Below are 27142 nucleotides of genomic sequence, written 5' to 3' on the forward strand. Positions count from 1 at the left end.
GGGAGTAAGGAAAGATGCCTCGCTGTCTGAATGGCAAAAAGAGCATTACACTAAACAGAGACCAAAAAATGAACGAATGTGAGTATGTGAGGCCTTCAGTAAAATGATCATAACTCCCCAGTTTTGGTCCAAATTTCATGGAACGTTGCATGTATTTTCTCCTGCAAACAGTTCATATAAAGTACACAACTCTTAGAAGTAAATGCACCTCCCCAGCCAAGTGCTTAAAAATCACTTGTGCTCAATCTCTTCTTCGCAGTGACTGAGCACTCTGTCAAAACCAAACAGAGGAGTTACAATGTTGGAAGAATCGTCTCAAAAATGTCAAACCCATTGTTACTGTGTTGTTTCACAACCTCCAGAATTTGTTAGCAAATAAACAAGACTTTGAAGATGAAAATTAAAGAGTTTTGGTGTATCCATTATCTACTCCTGCTTGAAGACGCATTCTTTCGTCTGTGTCTAAGATACTGTTGGGGAAAATCTATCAGCTGTGGGTACCAGAGGACAAGAATGTCCCTTAAAACCCCACTGGTTTTGGAGACACAGTCAAAATTTCACCAAATAAATTTGCCCCACAGATTATTTGGTCCCCAAATATTAAAGAGAAGTAGGGTTGTAGACTGTCTAATAATACCCTAATAATACTGAATCATAAAAAATTAAAAGCATCAATTAGAATTTAGCAAAATATCTCCAGAGCAAATACAAGAGAAAATCCCCAAACAAAATCAAGAAGTGACTTCCACCAGTAAACTCTTCTAGAAATTTTGACTCGCTCCTTAGAAGTCGTGACTAACAGTAATATGAATGCAAAGTAAATGTGATTGTCTGAGAAGTCTCTTCTCAAGAAATGCTTAGATTAATTTTTTGCCAGTTCATTTCATTATCTGGGAAAAAAAAAATATTCAGTGGGCAGAATAATTCAGATAAAGCCCAACTGCTGCAAAGCATGAAAGAGATTATTACAAACTATCAATGGCACAGATGTGCATTAATACAGTCTTGGACTGAACTTCCCCTCCCATTCATCCATTCTTTCCTCTCTAAGACAGATTAATTTTCAAGGGGCTGAAAGACACTGTACCAGTTCACGCAAGGACAAAGATCATTTAATACCTTTTCTGCCTCGATTTTGATGCCCCACTTCTTGTGTGAAATGACGGTCAACAGCAGAGTGAAAAAATATTGTCTTGCATGTAGAACTGAATATACTTTACAGGCTGGGGTCAGAGTGGCTGGAGAGCAGCCAGACAGAGAGGGATCTGGGGGTTCTGATTGATACCCACCTGAACATGAGCCAGCAGTGTGCCCAGGTGGCCAAGAGAGCCAGTGGCATCCTGGCCTGCATCAGGAATGGTGTGGCCAGCAGGAGCAGGGAGGTCATTCTGCCCCCGTACTCTGCACTGGTTAGACCACACCTTGAGTACTGTGTCCAGTTCTAGGCCCCTCAGTTTAGGAAGGACACTGAGATGCTTGAGTGTGTCCAGAGAAGGGCGACGAGGCTGGTGAGAGGTCTCAAGCACAAGCCCTATGAGGAGAGGCTGAGGGAGCTGGGATTGTTTAGCCTGGAGAAGAGGAGGCTCAGGGGTGACCTTGTTGCTGTCTACAACTACCTGAAGGGTGGTTGTGGCCAGGAGGAGATTGCTCTCTTCTCTCAGGTGGCCAGCACCAGAACGAGAGGACACAGCCTCAGGCTGCACCAGGGGAGATTTAGGCTTGAGGTGAGGAGAAAGTTCTTCACTGAGAGAGTCATTGGACACTGGAATGGGCTGCCTGGGGAGGTGGTGGAGTCGCCGTCCCTGGGGCTGTTCAAGGCAGGATTGGACGTGGCACTTGGTGCCATGGTCTAGCCTTGAGCTCTGTGGTAAAGGGTTGGACTTGATGATCTGTGAGGTCTCTTCCAATCCTAATAATACTGTGATACTGTGATACTGTGATTACCAATGAACTAACACAGCAAAATTTCCTTACTTCTGACCAATCCAAAGCGACCCACTGTGGAGGACAGGACTGATTATTACAGGACTCTTTTTCAATAGGCCGGTGTGTTAAACAGTTGGTATTGTCCAGTGTCTCTTCCTCAGACGGTCCAATCTTTCTGATACAGAGAACTGTCCGTGAACGTGTTCCTCCATCACAGGTCTTACTGCATTCTGACCAATCTCCAATAAACCATCTGGATAGAAAAAGTTAGGAGACTCTGTCAACACATTCCAAAATCAGAGAGGATAACTGCACAAACCCAGAAGCTAAATAGCTTCAATTACTAAACCTAAATCATTGTTAACAATACCCACACACTCACAATGAAATAAAGTAGAAACTTAAGAGTATTTTAACTGAACATTTTAGTTTATGCCTCATTGAAATAATGTGTTCCAGTAATATTACTTTATATTTTTCTAGAGCATCAATTTCCAGCCAGGCTATAGTAGTTAGAGAGCCGTGTTGAGCCTAACAAAACTGCAGCTGTTTAAGTGGATTTTTTCTGGACTTGCCTAACATTATTTCTTTGAGCGTAGTTTGTAACTGGAAATGTTTGGGAAACACTGCTGCAGGTTACAGCACAAGTTAAAAAAACAGATGGTTGTCTGCCTAGTATCATTAAAGTGAACCAATTTGCTCTCAAAACCTGGCAATCTGAGTACTAGGTCTCATTTGATTATGAAAAATTTCTGAATGTTTTCTTAAACATGGCTGCAAATGTTTCAGGGTTTTTTTTTCTACTAATGAATGGTTAACACAGCTCAAATCACTAGGATCTCTTCAAACTGCTGGATAGACGGACTTGTCTGAATCATCCATGCAAAGGATAAAGGTGAAATCCAGTATGCTATCACATGTTGCCAACATGCCAAATATGCACAGGTGTGTTAGTCACTGTGGACGTATCCTTGGTAGCATAAGATCTGACATATGCTGAAGCCTCTGACACAAAAAAATGCTCAGCTATCCTGCCTTGTGTTAAAGAGTATGTAATACATTCTAATACAAACCCAGACCAACACAGATGCAAACAAATAACTCATGTCATTCTGCCATTAATTGTCCAGAAAAAAAATAATTCATTTGTGATACTTCTCCACCAAACTTATGCTTTTGCCACAGGAAGAACTAGAGCTCTTCAGAGTATAAGAGAGACTGCAGTGTTAATTTCTAACTGGTACTGTAATTTGCTTGAAGTGCCTTCTTAGGTACCTCTAAAATTTATACTAAATGATGAGGCAGCACTATTCATAGAATTATGAGAGTAACTGGTATGAGGTATTGAAATCTGGAACTTGCAACATTAGTTATTGAAATAAAAAAAATTGCTCTGAACAAACACAGTCTCTGTTGCCGCTCAGGGACATCCAAGAAAATGTAACTGGCATTTGGATAGAACGAGCAACGTTTTGGTAACTTCCAGTACACACCACAAGGAAGGCAGAACTGTGTTAACTGCAGAAGGAAATATCCAGCCATTGTATGTAAAGAATACATTTCACTGGGTGAAAAATCTTTCAGCCAAATAAGCCAAACTTCTTTGGGTAACTATTTGAATATTTGCCTTCTAGACTACTTACAGGAACACAAATCAAGAACCTTTCCTTAAGAGTCTGATACTTCATATTCACCTTGTGGGGGTGATCACAGTGGAGGCAGATCTGAGCTGAACAACTCTGACATATTCAAGCAGGTGATGATTAATACATACTACTCTCTTTTCAAATTTTGATGACTTGAATTTCATTGTGTTCATCAATGTCCATCCTCTACTCACAAGTGCCCCACTTTGTGCATTGGGATTTTTCTTCTTTTAGTTTTTAAAATAACATCAGTACAAAGAATAAAAACTAGTTTTAAATACTGTGTTAAGACTACTTTTTAAAGTGTGAATTTGTTAATAATTAAGCCACTCAAAGGAGTGGACTAGGGACGTGTTCAGCAAAAAGTAGCTGATCAAACATGACCACTTCCCAAGTTCTGCTCTCAAGTACATGGTGCGAGAGTTTAGTTAGTGCACTTACAACCATACTAAACTGTTATCCAAACAGAACTCAAGAGCATGGATTTGCAAGGTAAACATATTTACACACAGACCATGGGGACAACAATTTAGACCCACGTTACATTTCACTTCTGTCAAATATGTTTGGTACATGACACAGGGGAATATGCATAGAAGACATTGCTCTGCCATTCTGCAACCAGTTAGCACACCAAGACAGCAGCTGATACTCTAGAAAGAAACTGGCTTCATGAGGATCTGTTGGGATTTTTATGTATTACAGTCTTGTCTCACACCTCCTGGTGTCCTTCATGCTACAATTTTACAGTTTCTAGGAGACATTTAAAAGATGCCACAGTATTTCTTCAGTATCCAATATCTACATTTAATCAGCATTAATGGTTTCCACACTAAATCAGATCATAGCTACTGATTATCACCCAGTTTAATAACCAGACCTTGTGAGTCAATGAAATACTGTTTCTCTTTTATTTTTTCTACCATGCTGATTTGTCTCAAAATGTAAGTTGTGCATATGCTGAAACTGTTTTCTAATATATCACAACTGCTTCTAAATAGCTTTTGCAATAAGGTTAAGCTATGCTACAGGTTCTTGCCAAATTTCATTTTTGAACAGATGAGCTGCTGTGTTTTTAATCATAAATATATCACATACAGCTATCCTTAAAAATAAAACCAAACAACATGCAATCAAGATGGAACCTAATCCTAAAGGCACATAGCACTACAGCAACATTGAGCATCCTGGAAAGAAGTAATTTGACAAAAACTATTAGTGATTTTTTTCATCTGTTAAGTAATTCATGCATTTGCCATTTCTCATGTAGACATTTCAACTCAAATTACACTATAATATACTTAAAATGGCAAACATTTAGCATGCAATATAAATACCTAAGTTAGTCAGTCTAAGACAAAGTTAGTCTCACTCCAAGATTCTTATGTCACTGTTGCCTTAAGAATAGTCTCCAGTTCTACTCTATGCACTCTTTATCACATCTGGCATTTATGCACTAAGAAATTGCTTTGCTAGTGTCTTTACATTTACAATGTCTGAGCTGCTTTGTGTATTTTAAACACCACTGTTCCTCAATCAAATCAGACAAAGGTCGAAGTATCTATTTTTCACAACTGATTTCACAGGAACAAGAAACCGTAGCCTAAACCTAAAACCAAGCAAATATACCTGATAAGACCGTAATACTAGATAACATTTGGTCAACCGGATTTATTATAGACTATTCTATCTATGCAAAATACACATCCATCTTAGTGATTAACAACTTACTCAGGTGGGCAAGGCTCAGTGTTGCAGGCTCTTTGGTTTTCTGGAGGCTTACTGTCAGGGTCACAGTAATTGTTTTGTACAATGGAGTTGTCGTCCAGCCTTTTACACACCACCTCTTGTTTCTGTGCACCTTGGGATGAAACAAAATACTGCTCATTAATAATTCTTGCTCTTTTACTTGGTGAGTAGAAGTACATTTCACCTACTCATTTTTAATCCTACCATCTCACTTTAATTGGCTGAATGTTGCAATAGAGTCAATTCCAACTGACTGATTCCCCCTGATCACAATAAATCTTTCATTTTCCTTCACTTTTAGGACACCCCACTGAGAAAGTATTTCAAATTGCTGCTGTTTTCTAAAACAAAGGGAATGTATTTAAATATTTATGAACAGATTGATTTTATTTATATATTGAACAAAACACATTTTCTGTCTACCCTCCTACGCTAGGAAAAGGCACTTAAATTTCCAAAGAAAACATCACAAAAAAGAATGTGGTCACATTCAAATGCAGAATTATTGTTTATGTACTGTGTTTTAAAATAAACCAGCAGTGCATTTATATACATGTTATCCTATAAACATTTTCTCCATTGAAGTGAGTATTCTGAAAGATGCACTTGGTCTCTTCAAGTGATCATTTTGTCTGGCACACCAAGCTCCTCTGTCACTGTTAACCACCAACAGGGCAGATCAGAATTGATTTTTACTCCCAAAACATAATGATGTATCATTGCCAAAGCAACATAAGGTAGCATATTAAGCAGACTTTCTGATTTTTAGCTCAGAGTATTGTAAAAAGCAGCACACATGGCCTCTTCCTCTCTCTTTAGAACAGAGCAAATATTTTATAGGAGGTAGATGTGCAGTAATAAAATTAATTATATAAGTAAGTTTTCCAGGCACGAAGGACCCCACTGAAAAATACGGGATTTTTTTTTTCACCAAGCATTTGTAGTCCTTTTGCTCACTTTAAAGAAGCTAAAAACTTACCTTGCAATCTTTTGTTATTGATTATGGATATGAACCAAAACTCCTAGTTTGGTTCCTAAAACGTGTGTTACACAAAATCCAGTTATTTAATTACAGCAGCAAGTCAGACCTAGCCTTGAGATGCCTGATGTTTGGCCCACAAAGCTTGGCTATGAAGAGAAGTCTCCCAGTCCATACACGTGTGAAATGCCTTCATGAAGGTATGTGCAAATGACACGGAGAAAATGGTAACCTCCTTTTTCAGGAATCTTGACATCACACAGTCACCAGGAGGCTGCAAATGCAGGAGTAGGTATGATCCCATCTCATCCTGAGGGGATTCCCAGTTCCCATGAGAACACTGTAACTTCTGTGACTGCTAATTCAGGTAAGGCGGCAGGACTGTAGTTTCTAGTCTGTAGGTTACTTCTAGTTTTTATACAATTACGATCTGATTGTTAAAAAAACATCTTGAAAGCAAGGTGGAAAACCACATCTGACTGTGCCAGATGAACACCTTATTTTCTAGTTACAGGTTAAGTTAAACCTCTTGTCTTCCTGCCACAAACCTCATGAATCCTGCATCCCTGTCTGCACTGTGGCCCAAAATGATTATTAACACAGGATTCTCCCCTTCACCTATCCTCCTAGACTCCTCAACTTTATATGGCACTTAGCTCAGACCTCTCTGCTATTTAATAGGCAACTGTCATGACATTCTGCAGAACACAGGTATGATCCCTCAAATGAAAACAGAGCTTTTAAAATTCAGATACACTGAGGAAAACCCAGCAGTCTGGATTCTAAGCACAGCGAAATATTCCATGCTTTCTCAACTCTAATGTTCCTTACAAGCAGGAGAGGAGTTAAGATTCAACACTCAATATACCATTTCTTACAGGACACCTTTTTAGGGGGTGAGAACGGGTATCAACTTTCAAAAACCATCTGCCTTATCACCTCAGAATCCTGAACTATACTGAGACCAAACAGGTTTGAGTCTTCATGCTACTGCAGCACCTAAATCAAATTTCTGGAGCTAGAGTAACTCCTTTGTGATTACAGCTGCACACAAGCTTCATGAAGAAGCAGGTTATGTTGTAGGGCAGCAAATCGCTCCACATGCATCTCAGGTTATTCATAAGCATCACAAGTACTCTGAGGTAAGCTTTATTTATTTTTAAAAAATGTTGGTTAATATGAGATAAGTGCCTCACAGGCAAGCCAAGCAAACAATAAGCTTCTTCCATTTGCTCTTCTTTCTGTATGCACTTAGATGTCACATTAGACAGCAGCAGGTAGATGGGCAAACAGTCCATAAAGCTGTCAGACTGTTACCCAAGTGTATGCTGAAAAGAAACAACCATTTCTGAACAGTGTTCAACCCCCAGTTTTGCTAATTTTCAATAGATGTACTTTGCATGTTGGAAAAAAAATACTTTTTGTTAGATACTTAGGTCCAGTTAGAATGGACAAACAACTCTGCTCATGAGCATGGGGGACTCTCAAGGATCTGAAGCATATGCCTCCACAGTCAGTGGTTGATTCTGTTAACACAGAGATACTCTTTTCCAGATATTCCTCCATCAGGGATCAAAAATCTTAAAGCTTCATGTAACAATGCTCCATCTATAGCATTCTCAGCAAGTAATATTTCAACTGCAAGAAATGATATAAAGCTGAAATTCCGTGAGATCTTCCACTATAAGGGCAGTTAAGACAGAACTTGTCTCCAACTGATAAATAATCATTTATGCTTTTTATCACAAGCTGCCTTAGTGCTCTTGAAGGATAATAACATGTCCTGAATGCTTCCATCGCAATCATAGAATCATAAAATCATTTCAGCTGGAAAGGACCTTTAAGAACACTGACTTCAACCATCACCTAACTCTACCAAGACTGTTGCTAAACCATGCCCTTAGCACCACATACATGGCCTTTTAAACATCTCCAGGAATGGTGATGGGACCCACTACCCTGAGGAGCCTGTTCCAGTGTTTGATAACCCTTTTAGTGAAGAGATTTAGAATCATAGAATCAACCAGGTTGGAAGAGACCTCCAAGATCATCCAGTCCAACCTAGCACCCAGCCCTACCCAGTTGGTGCAACTTGAGACCACTTCCTCTCGTGTCATCACTTGTTACTAAGGAGAAGAGGTCAAAACCCATATTGCTACAACTTCCTTTCAGGTAGTTCTAAGGTCTCCCACCACAGCCCTTTTCTTCAGACTAAACAACACCAGTTCCCTCAGACACAACTTGTAACACCTGTTCTCCAAAACCTTCAGCAGCTGTGATGTCTTTATCTGGACATGCTCCAGCAGTTCAATATGTTTCTTTTAGTGAGGACCACAACACTGAATACAGTACTCAAGGTGTGGCCTCATCAGAATTGAGTACAGTTGACTGCTGACCAACACCCTGACATCCTTCCCTAGTGGTCAGCTTTTTGGCCACTCTTTTCCAAGCCTGTAGCTTTTTTGGGGGTTGCTGTGACCTAGGTAAGGGACTTGGCACTTGGTCATGAAGAACTTCATACAACAGATGATAGGTCCCTCCATAGGGATTTAAAATCATAGAATCAACCAGGTTGGAAGAGACCTCCAAGATCATCCAGGCCAACCTAGCACCCAGCCCTATCCAGACAACTACACCATGGCACTAAGTGCCTCATCCAGGCTTTTCTTGAACACCTCCGGGGACAGTGCCTCCACCACCTCCCTGGGCAGCCCATTCCAATGCCAATCACTCTCTCTGCCAAGAACTTCCTCCTAACACCCAGCCTATACCTACCCTGGCACAACTTGAGACTGTGTCCCCTTGTTCTATTGCTGGTTGCCTGGGAGAAGAGGCCAACCCCCACCTGGCTACAATGCCCCTTCAGGTAGTTGTAGACAGCAATGAGGTCACCCCTGAGTCTCCTCTTCTGCTGGATAAACACCCCCAGCTCCCTTAGCCTCTCCTCATAGCGTTTGTCTTCCAGGCCCCTCACCAGCTTCGTCTCCCTTCTCTGTACACGTTCCAGTACCTCAACATCTCTCTTGAATTGAGGAGCCCAGAACTGGACACAGGACTCAAGGTGTGGCCTGACCAGTGCTGAGTACAGGGGAAGAATAACCTCCCTTGTACTACTGGCCACACTGTTCCTGATGCAGGCCAGGATGCCATTGGCTCTCTTGGCCACCTGGGCTCACTGCTGGCTCATCTTCAGCCTACTATCTATCAGTACCCACAAGTGCTCTCCAGCCACTCAGTCCCCAGCCTGTAGCACTGCTTGGGGTTGTTAAATCTCATCCCATTGGCCTCTGCCCACCCATCCAGCCTGTCCAGGTCCCTCTGCAGGGCTCTCCTACCCTCCAACAGATCCACACCTGCTCCTAGCTTGGTGTTATTTGCAAACTTACTGATGCTGGACTCAATCCCCTTGCCCAGATCATTAATGAGGATACTGAACAGGACTGGGCCCAGCACTGATCCTTGGGGAACACCACTAGTGACAGCTGCCAACTGGATGTGGCACCATTCACCACCACTCCCTGGGCTCTGCCATCCAGCCAGTTCTTGACCCAGCACAGAGTGAATCTGCCCAAGCCACGAGCTGCCAGCTTGGCCAGGAGCTTCCTGTGGCAGACAGCGTCAATGGCTTTGCTGAAGCCCAAGTAGACTACATCCACAGCCTGCCCCACATTCACCAGGCAGGTAACCTGATCATAAAAGGAGATCAGGTTGGTGAGGCAGGACCTGCCCTTCCTAAACCCATGCTAGCTGGTCCTGATCCCTTGGCCATCCTCTAGGTGCTTTGTGATGGAACTCAAGATGACCTGTTCCATGACCTTGCCTGGCACTGAGGTCAGTCTGACATATCTGTAATTTCTTGGTTCCTCCTTATGACTCTTCTTGTGGATGGGTATCAAGCAGATCAACACACTCAGTTTAGCAACATCTGCAAACTCAGTGAGGGTGCACTCAATCTCCTCATCAAGGTTACTGATAAAAGTACTAAAACAAGACTGGCCCCTCTGCTGAGCCCTTGGGAACACCACTTGTGACCAGCTGGATTTAATATAATTTACCATAACTCTTTGGGCCCAGCCATCCACACAGCTTTTTACCCAGCAAAGAGTATCCCTGTCCAAGCCATTATCAGCCACTTTTTCCAGGAGAATGCTGTGGGAGACAGTGCCAAAGGCATTACAGGAGTCCAGGTGAACAAATTCCACAGCCTTTCCCTCTTGTCATAGAAGGAGATCAGGTTCATTAGGCTGGAGTTGCCTTTCATGAACCCATGCTGGCTGACTGGCTGCCCTGCACGTGCTGTGTAATGGCACTAAAAGATGATCTGCTCCATAACCTTCCCCTGTCAATGCTGACAGGTTTGTAATTTCCTGGATCCTCTTTGCAGCCCTTCTTGTAGATGGGCATCACATCTCCAGTCAGCTAGGAACTCCCCAGTTAGCCATGACTGCTGGTTAATGCTGGAAAGTGGCTTAGAGAGCAGTTCTGCCAGCTCCCTCAGTACTCCCTGGTGTATGCCATCTGGCCACATAGACTTGTGTATGCCTAAGCAGTGCAGTAAGGTTAATAACCATCTCCTCTTGGATTATGTGGTCTTCATTCTGATCCCCATCCCTATCTTCCAGCTCAGAGTGCTGGCTACCCAGCAAACAACTGGTTTTATTACTAAACACTGAAACAAAGAAGGTATTGATCACTTCAGCTTTTTTTTGTCATCACTGACAACTATGATCTCCCCTGAATCAGAAATTCTCCTTACTCCTCCTTTTGGTGCTAATGTGTTTGTAGAAACATTTTTGTTGCCTTTAACAGCTGAAGACAAGTTAATTTCTAGTGGGCTTTGGTTCTTCTAATTTTCCCTCTGCATAGCCTCAGAACAACTCTGCAGTCCTTCTGAGAGGCCAGCCTCTTCTTCCAAAGACCACAGAAATCCCCTTTATTCCCTGACCTGCAACTAAATTTGTTTAGCCAGGCCAGTCTTATTCCCTATCAATTCATCTTTTGACACATGAGAGTAGCCTGCTCCTGCACCTTTGAGTTCCTTTTTGAAGAGTATCTTGCTTTCCTGGACTCCTTAGCCCCTTCAGAACTGCTCCCAAAGGAGTCTAGCAATCTCTAAAATGAGGCAATGTCTCCTTGCTCTAAGTCCAGGGCAGCAGTTTCTGAGTCCCATCTTTACCTCTCTAGCAACAGAAAACTCTTTAATTTCATCACCACTGTGCTCAAGATGGTCTCCAGTAGCTACATTACCCACAAGTGCTTCTGTAGTCATAAACATCAGTTTCAGCAGGGTGCCTTCCCTAGTCGGCTCCTTTGACAGCTGTACAAGAAAGTTCTCCTGCACACACTCTAGGATCCTCCTGGACTATTCCCTTTCTGTTGTATTGCATTTCCAACAGACATTAGGGAACTTTAAGTCCCCCACAATGTCTCTTCATCCTGCTTGGGTGGTCTGTAAGAGACTCCCACCACAGTATCTGTCTCATTACCCATAAGCGCTCAACCTTATCATCACCATCGTTAAGCTCAAGACAACCAACACTCTTCCTGAATGACAGAGTAACATAATACCTCCCTCACATAATGGTATTTCCCTCAAATGCAATTGCTTGCAGAACAGTAATTTATATATCTGGAATTGCTTAAATACTTAGAATTAAGCTTTTTAAATGAGGCGCACGAGTCTGGCAAATCTATGTATGGGACAGTGTATGCACTGATGCTGTGCTTTCACTGAACTTCCTAATGGCATCAGACACATTTCCTTCTACGCTTTGGCTAAAAATTGGCAGCTTCAGTAAACTGATTTCTGAGGAGCTATGTCACAAAGCATGCTGAAGTATGAACACAAACTACCTTTGTGCTTAGTTTTCAGAATTTCTAAGTCAGGCATGTTATTTATGGAATGTCAGTCAGGTAGCGTATGGCCGCTTCACACTATTCACCACTTCACTCGCATTTGTGCCAGGGACTATATTAATCCAGCTTCAAAACGTTCTGAGCTTCTTGCCACACAGCATGTAAGCTCTGCATCATTGTCATCTCATCACAGTCTTATGATTTACAACAAAATCTCAGAAAGAAAACCCAGATTCTAACTTTAAGACAAGAAAAAGAAATGGAAAAAGCTAGAAGTATAGTTTTCACCCAAATAAGAACTACGACTTGCTTAAGCCCTGTGGGCCTTGAAAAATAACCTTTTAAAGTTATCAACTCTTCCCCAAGCATATAGCCTCTCTTAAAATAATCTAAAAAGTACTTGTAAGCAATTTCATTTAAACTCTTCAGGGAATAATTAAAAGCAGTTAGACAGAAACACTCCAGTTTCAAATCTACAGGTTTATAGTTTATAATAAAAGACATAAAATGTCCTCATGAGTGGTCAGTGTAAAACTACAGTGGTTTAGTGGCCATGATCTCCTGAGAATTGAGATGTTTTGCACATTTAAATTCACCAATAGTCTGCATGACTTTCAGTAGCCAAATTTTAAATTACATGGAACACTTTTATTCTTAAATTAAAATTGCAGGCATCCAAATGCTACATCTATTTTTAAAAGCAGTCCCCGGAATTGTGGTTTGTGATTGCAAGAGTTAATTACAAAGATGCCAACACCAATACATAGTGAATCCTGCATCACTAGAACTAGTGCATGCTGGTTAACCCAGACATATTTTTTGAGCTCTCTCATCGGATCACAAGATCTTCATCACAGAGCCAAACTGACACTTTCCTCAATGAGGACAAGAAGTTTCAAAATTCATCTTAGGGCATGAAAGAAAAACAGAGTAGGCACCACGCTACAAGTGCAACAAGCAGCAAAGCAAACTGGACAGCAATCAATGAACATTTAATAGTACATTTAATAATATACTGACTCACAAAAAAAAAGTTAATATCTAAGACGTCTGGAAATGAACTCTAAAAGAATTAATTTAATCAAAACCAATGCTTAGGATACTTGTAAATTCCAGATAATAAATACTGTCATTAGTTGCCATTTACTCCTAGAATTTATTAAGTGTGGAATAAATGAGAAAAAGGAAAGGGGGGGGAGGGGAGGTATGCACTTATTGGAGTTTATTTTTAAAAGTATACTGAGGTAAAAATCAATAAAATAATTTATTTTAACTTTGCTGGGTTTTTTTTTTTCAACAATACCACCGGTAGTTCACTTCCTCATTAAGGATGCTTAAGGATCTAGGTAAAGTCATACACTTGGCTTTGGAAAGCTTCAAGATAACACATAAGGAAAACACAGGCACAAGAGTAAGTAAACTACAATTCTGTGATCCACAAGTGACACATAGAACATTTTTCTTATTTTAGTATGTTACTCATTTTATTACTTTATTTCCTATTTGTACTTATTCTAGTTCTTCCTTCCTCAGACTTCCTCATTCAATAATAAAGTAATCAAGCCATAGCATCATAAAATTATAGAATTTTCAAGATTGGAAGGGAACTCAAGGATCACCTAGTTCCAAACCCCCTGTCATAGGCAAGGACATCTCACATTAGATCAGGTTGCCCAGAGCCTAGAAGAAAATCTCGTGTTGTTGTCATGGATTTTTTCTGACTTCCAGTGAATTGTTCATCCATTCATCTCTTCTGACTTCCCTCTGTTCTATCCTCTCCCACTCTGTATAGATAAATTTGCACTGTACATTCTGGTATACTTTGGAAATGTTTTTCGGTAGTCCTGTCCAAGTCCGTCACCAACCCTGTAAGACTGAGCAACAAACTTTGCTTTTGAATACTCTTAGCTCAGAGCAAACCAGTTATCAGTGAAATTTCCAAGGTGGGGGAGGGGGGGGGGAAGGAGGGAGGGGAAGGCAATAGAAGAGGGGGAATTAATATAGAGAATACCTGTAGTTGAGTCTTACATAAACCTCCCACAGGCAGAACTAGCTCAGATATCATACATTCATACTTAAAATATTAAAAATATTGGTTCTAGTCTACAAAAAGAAAATCTACAATTCTGGATCTCCAAGCCTAAAAACAGATACTAGGAGATATTAAAAATTAACACAATTAAGTACCTGTCCTTCATTTGAGAACCTGAATCCAGAGAAAGAAAAAGAGTTGTCTGTTACCAGCCAAATCTTCTGACACCTGATGAATCTGAAGAATGTATTAAAAAAAAAAAAAAAAACAAAAAAAAAAAAAAGAAAAAAAAAAAAAAAAAAGAAAAAGAAAATACCAAAATAAACCCCAGACTTCGGAGACAGTTTGCCTTTGGTTCACTGTACAGAAAATGATGGTCACTGGCAGAAAAACTGTGGAGTATTTTATTATTTTCTCCTTTAACATGGGTGACACTACTAAATGCACACTTTACAAACTCTCATGAATGAAAGATAAACTCCCTTTTGCTCTTTAGAGACAACTGTTTGTTTCACAACATTTAATTTATCTCCTAGATCACTCTACAAGAAACACAGGGGGATAGGAGGCATATCTACTGTGGAAAAAATCCACTGGTTTCAGATGCCTGTCTTGAGTTTTCAGAATACTTTGCTTTACACACACTTCACGCAGAGATGAAATTCACTGCATGCTTCAGAGGTCAGACATTCCAGAGAGGTATCCATGAAATGATGAACTGATAATTAGCAAGTAAGACTGCAATTCATGCTTTGAATTGCTTAGTATTGCATGAGAAGCACACAAGGGAGGCAAGAATAGAATCCAGAGCTCTGGCAGCACTTGTTGTAAGCAGGAAAGCCACCTCCTCCTTCCTACCATTCTGTTTACCATGCTCTTCTGATTCTGCAAAACTGAGAGAGGCCTTAGAACAGAGCTTCTGTTGGAAAAGTTAGAGTGCTTTTACCAGTCAGATGTGACTCAACAGCACAGCAAAGATGGACATAATACACAAGTCCAGTGGAAAGACAAATGCATTACTGTATAATTAAAGACTGTAAGTTGATCTTAGCTTTCTCTTGGCTCCTGACTGTTCCAGTCATCTTTCTCAAAGGCAAGGCCTACAAGCAGCTCTAGAACAGCTGACCGCAATGGACCGCTCTCAAAATACTATGAAGAACACGAAGTGGAAACCTCAGCAACATACAATACTCCAAAACTATTTACACTTTGTACTGTCAAAATGCTGCTCTAGCATTTGTGTTGTGCTTCATGACATTCCACATACATCCACAAGTTCACAACACAGAAATATCCTTTTAGAGGACTGTAAGAGGGTTTTTGGTTGTGTTTTGTGGGTGGTTTTTGTTTGTTTAGTTTTAGTTTTAGTTTGTTGAGGTTTTTATTTCATTTTGTAGTTTTGTTGCTGCTTTCCTTTAGATCCCTCAAAATGAAAACATACATCAAGTAATAATTATGTTTTAAGAGTCATAGATTTGTTCAAATGGAATGTAATGCAGACAGAGCCAGTCTGATTTAGAGAGTTAAAATTGTGTGTAGTAGACATGAGCTAGCCTATATTACATACAGACTGAGCAAATAGTGCTGGCTCAACTAGTCCCTGTTTCATAGAACAGTCATGACTACAGAAAACAAGAGTCTATATTCATCACTAATTCTGTCATTTCCCAGCTTAAAACTGTGGAGTAGACGTGAGTTAGTCTGTGACACAGCCTTGGATAACAATCCTTGCTCAACTAGTCCCTGTTTCACAGAACAGTCACAACCACTGAAAACAACTTAAGAGTCTACAGTCATCTCTAATTCTGTCATTTCCTAGCTTAAAATAGTATGGAGTAGACATGAGGTAGCCTATGACACAGCCTCAGATAATGGTCCTTGCTCAACTAGTCCCTGTTTCACAGAACAGCCACAATTACAGAAAATCATTTAGGATTCCATAGTCATCAAGGATTCTGTCATTTCCTTGCTCTGAAATGCTTGCAAGTTTGATGTTTTTTAAAGTGCTGACACACTTGCACAAGACATAACTTCAAAATACAGAGGTCTTCAGAGATGGACGAAAATAAAATGCATTGATTAGAATTTAGATTTGCTACAGCTTTGGCTTAAAGCCTGTGTTTTGACATAAAATTATATCTAGCCTCACATCATCTAGATCTTTCTTGGATCAAGATGGAATGTCATATGACCAAACCTTAATCAGTCCATGTTATCTGAGGTGAGCTGCACCAACAGCTATTAGATGCCATTAAATTACTCACAGTCTGTCCCAAAATCACTATATAGAAATAAAAGAAAAATAATTTCCACACCAATACTCTTCTCACATGCCTATTATCCATTTTTCACTTTCAATGAGAAATTATATGAATGTTCAATATTTTATTATCTTTCAATGTACATCACAATACATCTAAACACAGAGTTCAGGTAAACAGAACCTCAATAATGAACTTCATAATGAATCCCATAAAAACAAACAATGCTATACATTGGTATAACCTCTAAGTGTTCTCACACTTTGTATTTCTAGTAGTCAAATTTTCCAGTTATATTCTCTGTCTCTACAACCTTGGTCTCCTTACTCTTTTTCCTTGACTCAGCTTCTTTTTAGAAATGTATCTTCTTTTGGCATATGGTGAAAGGTGTTTCATAAAACAGGGAGAGTAGTAGATACTCACACGGAAAAATCAGAGACAGTTTTTTTTAAGATGAATTACAGCTACAACGAAATATTTACTCTCTGAGCACAGAGCTCAGTGAAAATAAGGGATCACAGCATATCCTCATATTAAGCTTAAAGCCAGCACCTGGTTTAGCCATGGTAACCCAACAAAAAATTTTCAAGATAATAAATGTACAGAGTTCTCAGGGATTCACTAATCCTCCTTTAAAAGACTTTAAAAGTTAATTAAGCCAAAATGTTTTATTCTAGACAAACGCCTACTCTTTCAGAGCAATCATGCTTTCCATTTTATACTGGTGAACCTGTGAAATGACAATGATCTGTGTAACATAAGATCTATGTCTAAAATTCTGTCCGTACCTAACTCAGTGACACTATTCCCATTACTTCAAAAAGACCAATACCTCATTGCAATCACAACAATAGAGTTTGGCAGCACATCTAATGTTCTGAAACCTGGAACTGTCTTTTGCTATGAGCTGGGCTCTTCCTCTCTTCACACTTCTTTAACATCTTCCTTTTTCTTACCAGATTCGCTGTCACTAAAAACAGTACTTAAAAAAGCTATCAGCCACACAGGAATCCGACAAATTAACAAGACAAAAAGAAGAGAAAGCTGGCACATTCCTCCATTTTCTTTTAAGACTCTCTCTGCTGATCGGCAACCATAGAATTTGCGCTGTCCTCTGTGTATTGTGTGTGGCCACACAGACCTCCGTAAACCAAAAGAACTAATGACAGCCACAGCAGCTTCTAGTGGAAAGATGAGTCACGATGGTTCTAAACACAAGTATCTCTAGTGGCTAGGAGAAAAAGGGCAGGGCACACACACAAGTATTTGTTCCAAAGACTCTTTCAAAAATAATTTAAAATGGTGTCTTCCACTTACTATGGGCAGTGCACAGAGCAGTAGAAAACTGAAATTCTGAGGTGGATTTAAAGTGCTCTCCCTTATCTTCTGAAACAGAGGTGTATTGGGTATTGGGGAGATGATGCATTCAGTCTTCAGAGAGAAGAAAGATACTGCTCACACAGTACTTCTACTCACCAGTTCTTGCGGCAGCAATGATGTTGGCTTTGAAGGAAGCCAACTGTCCTGCTCTCCCAGCCAGAGGTAAAGAATTGCATTGGTGGCCACTAGAGGGAGGATTAGGAATATAGTAAATTGTGGGCAAAAGGCACCCATGATGAATCACATGGGACAACCTACAAATCCCCCACTGCTGCCAAAGTGCAACAAATCTCAGATACTGCTACGGGCTGGGAAGTATAATCCAGTTGTTATCATCTGCTACAGAGGAACTGCCATTATGCATCCTAAACTGTGGTGGCTGGAGGGTAGAAGGGCTGACTAGGATCATGTGAAGCGTACCTACAGACACACGAAGACACATCCCTTTATTTACAGTTGCCTTATTTGCCTTCTGGTTTTTAATCTCCTTACTTAAACCTTCTGATGTCCTTTATCAAGAAAGTTCCTGTGAAGAGCAAACATACCAGCTTCAAGAGAATCTCCAAAGAAGCATCAGCAGAGACACACTGTGCCAAGACACATTAACAGAAACACCTGAACATTTTAAATGTACTTGAAAACAACAAAATCCATTGTGATAAAATAAATGTTCTTTCACTAAATTATGGTTTGAGGCATGTCTGAAAGAAAGGTTTTCAATTTTGGGTTTCAGTTTACCCTGTAGCTGGACTGCCTGGTGTCTTACCTCCAGCACAAGTGGCAGAACATTCTGACCAAGGCAGATGATTCCATGCAAAGCCAACTTCATTGTCTCCACTGCCAGTACGAGAGATGGGAACATTGAATTTATACCTTATACCCAAATTTTGTTCCTGTAGCAGAATCTGTAGTTGAAAACAACTAGTTGTACCATTAAAACAGGCAAGCAGAGGGCAACTACAGTGACATTTAGTCTCTACAGTGACATTTAATCTAGTTACATGTCATGTCCTGTGGAAGGGGAAAAGTAATAGCAGTTCTTTTAAGTATTTCCAAAAGAACATGGACTTTTAAAACATACACAAAAGTAAAGTATTATTGTCTAAGGTATGCTTTGTCTTTCCCCTTCCCCCTCCCTTAGCAGAACTATAAAGCTTCTGATAGTTCTTTATCCTTATTTGTTCTAAAATGCCAGCTTTCATTAAAAAAATAATGTCTTTATGGAAATTAACTTGAAAGCTGAATAATTATGTGAGGTCAAAGTTGTTTAAGGAAATTACTATGAAAACACTCGTTGGTCCTCACTGAAATCTTGTGAGGACTGTTTCTCAGAACACAAAAACATATTTCAAATTTTAGAAATATATTAATTATAACTTTACCATGACTATGAGATTTTCTGAAGTAGGGCCTAGTGCTTCCAAAGACTCTGGTTCATCTGTTGGTCTCTTGTAATGGAAAGCTGTTCCAGCAACATCAAACTTTCTTGGCCAGTCAATAGTCCAGGCACCATTTATATAGTAGTCATCCTCTTCAGATTTTAAAGCTTAAAAAAAAATACAAGCCACCTAAAAATTGGAAGCAGCATTTATAATGGAGAAGCCACTGCAAATTAATCTACTAATCTGTAGCAACATGTGAACTTCAGCTCTGTTTCACTACTGTTTCAAACATAAAGCCTTTTCTCTAGTCCTGGTCAAAGTGTCCCTCATTCAGTTTGACAATATTGCCTGTGCAATAATCTTCAACGTGCAGGTGTATTTTGGACATGTCAACATGCAGATGCTATACGGAACACAACAGAAGACCTCATGCAACCTGCAATGTAACCTGCAATGTAACTTCAACTTTAAAAACAAGCCTATATGCAATATATGCTGTTCTATGTAAGATGTATGTAGATCTCACGTAAGATGCACGTAGATCTTGACTATATAACCAATTATCAGCCAAATCTTTAGATTAAGAAACTGGGGAATGGGATGGGTATCTCAGATAGTGTGCAGAAACAAAAAAACAAAAAACAAACAAACAAACAAAAAAAAAACCAAAATAAAAACAACAAAAAAAAAAAAAAACCCAAACAAACCAGCATTGCTTTCTTGCTTTTGTCCAGTGTTTTGTTTTCTGCACCTCATTTTCCTTATCCATAAAACATGACATCTAGTCCCTACAACATGTCAGCACAGAAATGCTGTGGAATTCATACATTAAATTGCCTTAAAACAAGGAGACAGTATTGTTACCATTTAATTAACTATGGATATTGATGAATAATCATCCCAAGAATAGAACTGTAGTTTAAAATGGTATAATAATCCAAGACCAGAGACTTCCCAGATGGCAGATACTACCTCAGAGTGGGACAGTACTTCAGTGCCCCTCATCCACTTTAGCTCAAGTCTAACATTTTTAATTATAGTGAACCTGACCTGATTTTGCACTAAGTGGACAAGGATTAATGATTTTATGTATGTAATTATCTCAATTTAAAAGAATATATCCTAACTAATTTTTTCAACTGTTTGATTACAACTTAATATTAGCAGATAACAATTTCATCTGCTGCTCCTGCTAAGTGTATGGTTTGGCTAAACCAGAAAACATACTTTCATCTTACAATATAAACTCTAACTCAGAAACAGTCTGCTATTTAAACCATGCTCATACCAATGTAGTTCTTTGACACTGCCACTTCTCTTATTTCAATGTGCACGGAACCTCTTGGAATTTGAATCACTTCCATATAGCCTACAAATCAAAGCAAAAATATAATTGTTACTGCTTGTGTTAATCAATATTAGTCATTAAAATAACCATTAACAAATTATTTACTACTAAAAATTAGTGTGAGATACATACATGTGTACTTGAATATTTTCATTCATGTAATATAAACACTTTAAATCTCACGTACAAACTTGAAATCGATAGCTAGAACTTACCATGTAGTCACGAATTTAGGTTTTGAAGTGCCAATAAAGTCTTCTCAACCCTGTATCACAAGTAATTCCCATATAAAATGGCTTGATGTTCATAGGGTCATTCAGTTTGAGGAAGACCTCAGTTCTTGCAACAAAAAGGACCAACTTGTAGCTCTTTAGATGAAGTTGCTCAGCATTTTGTCACAAAAAACTCCAAAGATGGAAAATGTACTGCCTTTCCACCTGATCCGCTACTGGAGCGCTCTGGGGAAAATGTTTTCCTTTCCATTCAGTCAGCATTTATCTTGTTCTGATAGTCATTGTCTCCTTTCCCACTCACCCACCACTCTAAAGAGCCTAACTCTGTCTTACCCCTGTAATCTCCTCATAGATATTTGAAGGCTGATACTAGGTTTCCAAGAACTTCCTCTCTTCCAGGCTGAATAAGCCCCATTCTCTCAGCCTCTCTTCGAAGAGGGACAGTCACTCTGGATTTCAACAATCTTAGTGGTCCTTTGCTAAACTGAACCAACTCTGGCGCATCAATCATGTTCTTGCACTCAGGAGCCTCAGGCTGGTAACACTAAGACTATAACGCTAATGTCTATTTTGAGCTCAGTTTTAACCTTACTGCCTCATTTCACAATAAAATGGGTTTGGATGTTTTTATCTAAAATTTCATGTATGGCTAAATATCATATTCCATCATGCACATTAAAAATCATACATAAGCCTACTCTGGCTATACTACCATATCTACATAATAATAAAACCCTGACACTCAACTTATTTTTAAGTGCATTAAAAAAAACATAAGGATTAAGAATTCAGTAATGGAACATACTGCTGAACTTCTCCAGACTAACACAGAAAAAAGGAAACAACAAGGCAAAATGAGTCCAAGTGAGTGACCAGCACCAATGCAACACTGGAAACCAGTGCAGCACTGTTATTTGCTAGAGAATCATCTAAATACATTGTGCAACACAATGGGCATAGATGTGCATACCTCCTCTGGGCAATGAATCATTGAAGAAACCTTCAATAGCTTCACACGTACTCCCATCTCCTCCACAAACACGGCATCGATCTTCCTTAGCATCAGACCCCAAAATATTATCACAACCTACATGCTGAGAAAAGATAAGAACGGGTGATTTTCTTGCATTGCTACATGAAATTATTTTGTAATTGTTTCTTTCAAGTTTGTGATACTTAGTTCTTTTAATTTACTCAGTTTTAGACAACTGCTACTGTAAGTAAGTTTCGCTTAACAGAGAAAGAAGATAAAAACAGAAGAATAACCCAAATTTTGAGTTATTACCAAATCCTGATTAATAAGTAATTTATATTTCTACATTGACATATAGGAAAGGATCTCACAGTATTTTTACAAACAATGGAATAATTTCAGTTAATAAATGATTAGTGATGTTTTTATTTTGCATTACAAAAGTCAACTGCATTCTATTGATACTGCTTTGTTAAGGTAAACATTTGCTCTGTGTTCCTTAAACATGTACTCAGCACAGACAGTGTTATCTTTCCCAAAGGCATTTACAGCTTCATGGACCTTATTTCCACATCCTCCAGGCAGACTTTGCAATTATTTTCAGAATTTCGAATGCTAAGTGTAAATTATTTAACAGTAAGAACAAATGGAGAATGAAACTTGCTGAAAGCCTTAATTACATGTTGTATTAGGTAAGATTCAAAAGATGCCTATATCTAATTATCAAAAGAACCTTGCATTTCTGATTATCTACTTCAGAAATCTACGTACAGTGAACAGTCATAAACTCACTGGAATTTACTGATTCAACCCTACTACAAAGCAAATGAAAACAGACAGATGGATCCTTAAAAGAAACAAACAAAAAGGCAAACAGATAAAAAACTGCAGGTTACCAATTATTTTTTGGGATTGATATAAAAAGGGAGCTACATAGATTTGTTTACTGTCCAGCAATATGAATTAATATCTTGTAAACAGGTAACAAACACATCATAATTAAAAGCAGAAATACTTTAAATAATTGACAGAACAGTATTAGTATAATCATTTACATTTCTGATTCATTAAGAAGACAAAGTGCCATCTTTTATATAGGTCATCCCCAAATTGAGATTTTTTTAAAAGATTTCTCAAAACTACAAAAATTTTCTTACATATAAAGCACACCAGAATTTCATAGGCTCTTTATGTAGCTTTTTGAGTTGTTATTAGTTTACTAATATATGGCAAATCTTTTGATCTCATCATATTATTCAATAAAAATGCCTCTTCATCCCTCAATTTAGCAAAGAATTTAAGCATTGGGTTAAGCTTTAGTTGTACTTTGGCTTCATTGAAATCTAATAGTTTTTTTTAGTTTGGACTTCTAGGCTTAAGTACATAATGAAACACTTTCCTAAACTAAAGTAGCAGTGGGATGTATATAACCAAAAATATGGCCACAGACCTCCAATTCAACTCAAATTCATGTAATGCAGTTCTAGAGGAATCTTAGAAGATAATCAGATTTTTAGTACACTGCAAATACTTGCATCATTATAGCCTTTTTTTTTTCCCTACAGCTGTTCTACTGACAACTTTCTGTTTCAGTTACACTAACAGCAGAACTATTTGCAACAAGACAAAGCCATTAAGAGAGAATGAGATTCAAACATTCACATTTGCTGCTTTTCAGACAGAGTAGTATTCTAACTGGAATAATGGAACAGACCTTGGAATGGTGCAAGAAATCTGTTCAGCTCCTATCACCCTTTCCACAGATTCTTTAACAGAAATCAGAAAGTGAGAAAAAAAAACAAGACAAAAAGGAATGATTCTATGAGGCTACCAAAACTCAAATGATTTGTCTTCATTTATGCAATATCTTTTTAATCTTTTTTTTTCTCAGTCTCACTACTTTATTAACAACTGAACCTGTCAACACTCCCATTTTCTGCAAGCAACAAACAGGCACCATAATTCAGTGTAGAAGATAATAGACACAAGAAAGTAATTAATCTGTAAGTACTTCATAAAACATGTGTAACCTTGCATTCTCCATTGATACAGATATCCAGTGAATCTGCATTGCACTGAGTCCCATCTATTACTGCAGGAGCACGTTCAGTGTAAAAATTATAACCTTCAGCCAAGCAGTTTAATGCACATGGTTTAACCCCACCTGGGTTGAAAAACAAGAATAAAAGAAGAATGTAGTACTAGAAGTATTTTAGGGTAAATTTCAAAACTGAGATCAGACTACCTCAATCACGAATTTAGCCCTATTGAACTACGCTGCAGCTCAGACCACATGGTCACAATGACACTTTTTAGGCTTGTAATCTTAAAAAAAAAAAAAAAACACTAAGAGTAAAAACAACTCATGTCTGTAAAACACAAAAACACACAAGAAGAAACATGAATTTACTCATTCTGGGTTTAGAACAAAAAAATACTAACATGGCAACTTAAGAAGTTTACGCAACAGAAGCAAAACATGATTAAACTGTCTCAAAGAGAAAAAGAAATGACAACTCTTTCCTGATACAAAATACAGTGCAATTATTTATAACTCAATTGCTAGTGCAGTCTTTAGAGAAACTTTTACTTTCTATCTGCCTTAACAAATATGCTGTCATTGAGAAAGAAAACCTTTTTGTGAGACTTTTTTATGTTTAATTCATCACTACAGCATGAAAAGCACTGAAATATTACCTATGGAATCATAGAATCAGTCAGGGTTGGAAGGGACCACAAGGATCATTTAGTTTCAACCCCTCTGCCATGGGCAGGGACACCCTACCCTAGATCAGTCTGGCCACAGCTTCATCCAGCTTGGTCTTAAGCACCTCCAGGGATGAGGCCTCAACCACCTCCCCAGGCAGCCCATTCCAGGCTCTCACCACTCTCATGGTGAAGAACTTCCTCCTCATGTCCAGTCTGAACCTACCCACCTCTATCTTTGCTCCATTCCTCCTAGTCCTGTCACTGCCTGAACCTCCAATTCTATTGCAATTGCAGGTGGAGAAGTGCCTTGTCCTTTTAGGGTAGAATCCCTTCAATGATGCTCATTCTCCTTCATTGTAAAATGAAACTCTGCCAGAGTAGAAATGGCTCTTCTGCAGCATTTCCAGCAACTAACAAGCTTAGTAAACTTGGCTCATTATATTCAAATCAAAACATTCTCTTTACAAACATTACTCTCTACAAAACATTTGTATAATTTTCAAGACTCCACATCTGATACCATTTTGCAAAGCTAACTGTTACCTCCAGTGTAGGGTTTCCAGTTATAATACTTCCCACGGAAAGGCATATTGTCAAAATCTGCACATTGCTTTTCTCGAAAGTCACGGGCCCCTGGAGGACATGGCTAAAATAACACGAGACAAAAAGACAAAAAAAAAACCAAACAAAGGTTAATTTCTCCAAAAAAGTAACCTAAAAGGAAATGTTTATATGTCTCTATTGCAAACATAATCGTGATGCGAGAGAACAGCAGTTGGTTCTCTGCTTTATCTGAAACTTACATTATTGCTTTACAGTTGAAGTGTGTATTTTGCAGTCTCAGGCTAGCATGAAGTAACTGATGTAATGTAAACAAAAGCGTTATATAAGTTTCCATTAAACTGGAAAATCAGAACCATGTCAAACTATGCTTCATAACCAATCTATCAGCTACCTCCCCATAAACACACATCAAAAACAGCTGAAAAAGATAAAGCAAAATAATTTTCTTAAGAGTCGGAGGCTTAGATATGCTGTAACTGTACAGAGACATGTTAATAAGAGATACCAAGAAAAGAAATTCTTACACTTTGTGGAGAGCTGTATCAGATCTGCTAATCTGTAGCCTTGTCAAAATCTTTGTCTTAGGGTGAGAATGAGAATAGGTATCATGCTTAGCTCTGATTTTTACCAGACTCCAAGCACGAAGAAGTAAAAACCAATTTCATTTAAATTTTCAGTACTTTGCATTACCACGTACAAAACTGTAGAAAGGTAAGTGAAATTCACCCTGGAAAGAATTATAGGAGAAACGGAATTTTTTGCTATTTCTCACATTTTTTATCAATAGGCTCAAAATAATAATGACAACTAATGTTAGATATACACAAAATTTAGATAGCACATTAAACATTGTTATCAATGTCTAAGTACTTGCTGAAATAGTAAGCTTCATTAGACAAGTCTTTGAAATACAGATGAAAATGATTTTTAGACTGAAAGAGAACAGAATGCATTTAACAGAAATCAGAGGTGTTAATAAATATCACTATTTTATGAGCAAAGCAAGAGTCCATTTTATGGAAGTTTTACTTGCCTTCCTATGTATCTAAGACAGTTAGCACTGTTCAGGAATCTAAAATGATTTCAAGTGAAAGGGTCTTTATAAACATGGATGGCAAAAATATACTACACAATTCAAATATTGACATAACAATAGTAACTCTCACTATACATTAATCTTTTATTAATAGCCAAGCCCACTGCAATGCGAATAAGAAACTAAAGTTTTTTTCTCCTTTCGAAGCTGTTGTGAAATAAATTGAAATTGTGGACATTAGACAGTATTTAAGTTTTAGATTCTTCTACATATACCACTCTATTATCTCCTTATTTACTGGTGGGTTGAGGGGAAAGAGTAGCGTAACTACTTTAATCCAATAATCCAACAAATTGTAACAGTGAGGCTGAAAAATAACTATGTAAATAAAATAACACTATTTTTTAGAAGGTTAATAAATAAATTTTGTCTCTTTCCATCATATCTCCAAGTAACTACAGCATCTTTGACCTTGATTTCAAATCTGTCTGATAGTGCACTGCATGCTATTTAGTTCCACTTGTTTAAGTACTACTTAACATGGTTGGTATTTCAACAGCACAAAGTTACCCTTAAAAGTTAACTGAATCATTTTCCACTAATGAAATTATTTTTCTAAATAGCTATGGGAGGACAACAATAAAATATGAAGATTAGTTGTAGCAGTTGAGGGAGGTAATTTCTCAAACCCACCACACTAGTAAAGAAAAATCAAAATCAGGAATTCCATATTTATACTGAAACAAAACTCTCCCAGTATGGTATCTGAAACTCAGTCTTACTTGATTGATACATTTTTAGGCAACAGCATCACTTTATAAACAAACTGGAAAGTGGGGAAAGTATAATCTCAACAAGTTTGCTGATAACACAAAAGAGAGAGGCGTGGTTGATACACCAGCAGTTTGTGTCACCATGCAAAGGGACCTTGACAGGCTCAAAAAATGGACTACAGGAACCTCATGAAGTTCAACAAGAGACATGTAAGACCCTGCACCTGTGAAAAAATAACTCCATTCCCCAGAATGGAGTACTGGGAGCCATCCAGCGGGAAAGGAGCTTTGCAGA

At 38.6% G+C, this 27142-nt stretch overlaps 1 protein-coding gene across 1 annotated transcript in view; it reads right to left on the reverse strand.

Annotated features, from left to right (window-relative positions):
• Window positions 1-27142, reverse strand: part of ADAMTS6 (ADAM metallopeptidase with thrombospondin type 1 motif 6) — a 165260-nt gene that overhangs the window by 16313 nt on the left and 121805 nt on the right. The window contains exons 15-22 of the mRNA XM_064140247.1: window positions 25018-25120; window positions 23796-23929; window positions 21763-21886; window positions 20500-20580; window positions 19212-19375; window positions 18596-18734; window positions 5304-5433; window positions 1975-2179 (exon numbers count right to left, since the gene is read on the reverse strand). Of these exons, the coding sequence (XP_063996317.1) occupies window positions 1975-2179; window positions 5304-5433; window positions 18596-18734; window positions 19212-19375; window positions 20500-20580; window positions 21763-21886; window positions 23796-23929; window positions 25018-25120 (1080 nt within the window). The remainder of the gene's footprint in view (window positions 1-1974; window positions 2180-5303; window positions 5434-18595; window positions 18735-19211; window positions 19376-20499; window positions 20581-21762; window positions 21887-23795; window positions 23930-25017; window positions 25121-27142) is intronic.

Source organism: Pogoniulus pusillus, chromosome Z (assembly GCF_015220805.1).
Source record: "Pogoniulus pusillus isolate bPogPus1 chromosome Z, bPogPus1.pri, whole genome shotgun sequence".
Classification (NCBI taxonomy): Eukaryota; Metazoa; Chordata; class Aves; order Piciformes; family Lybiidae; genus Pogoniulus; species Pogoniulus pusillus.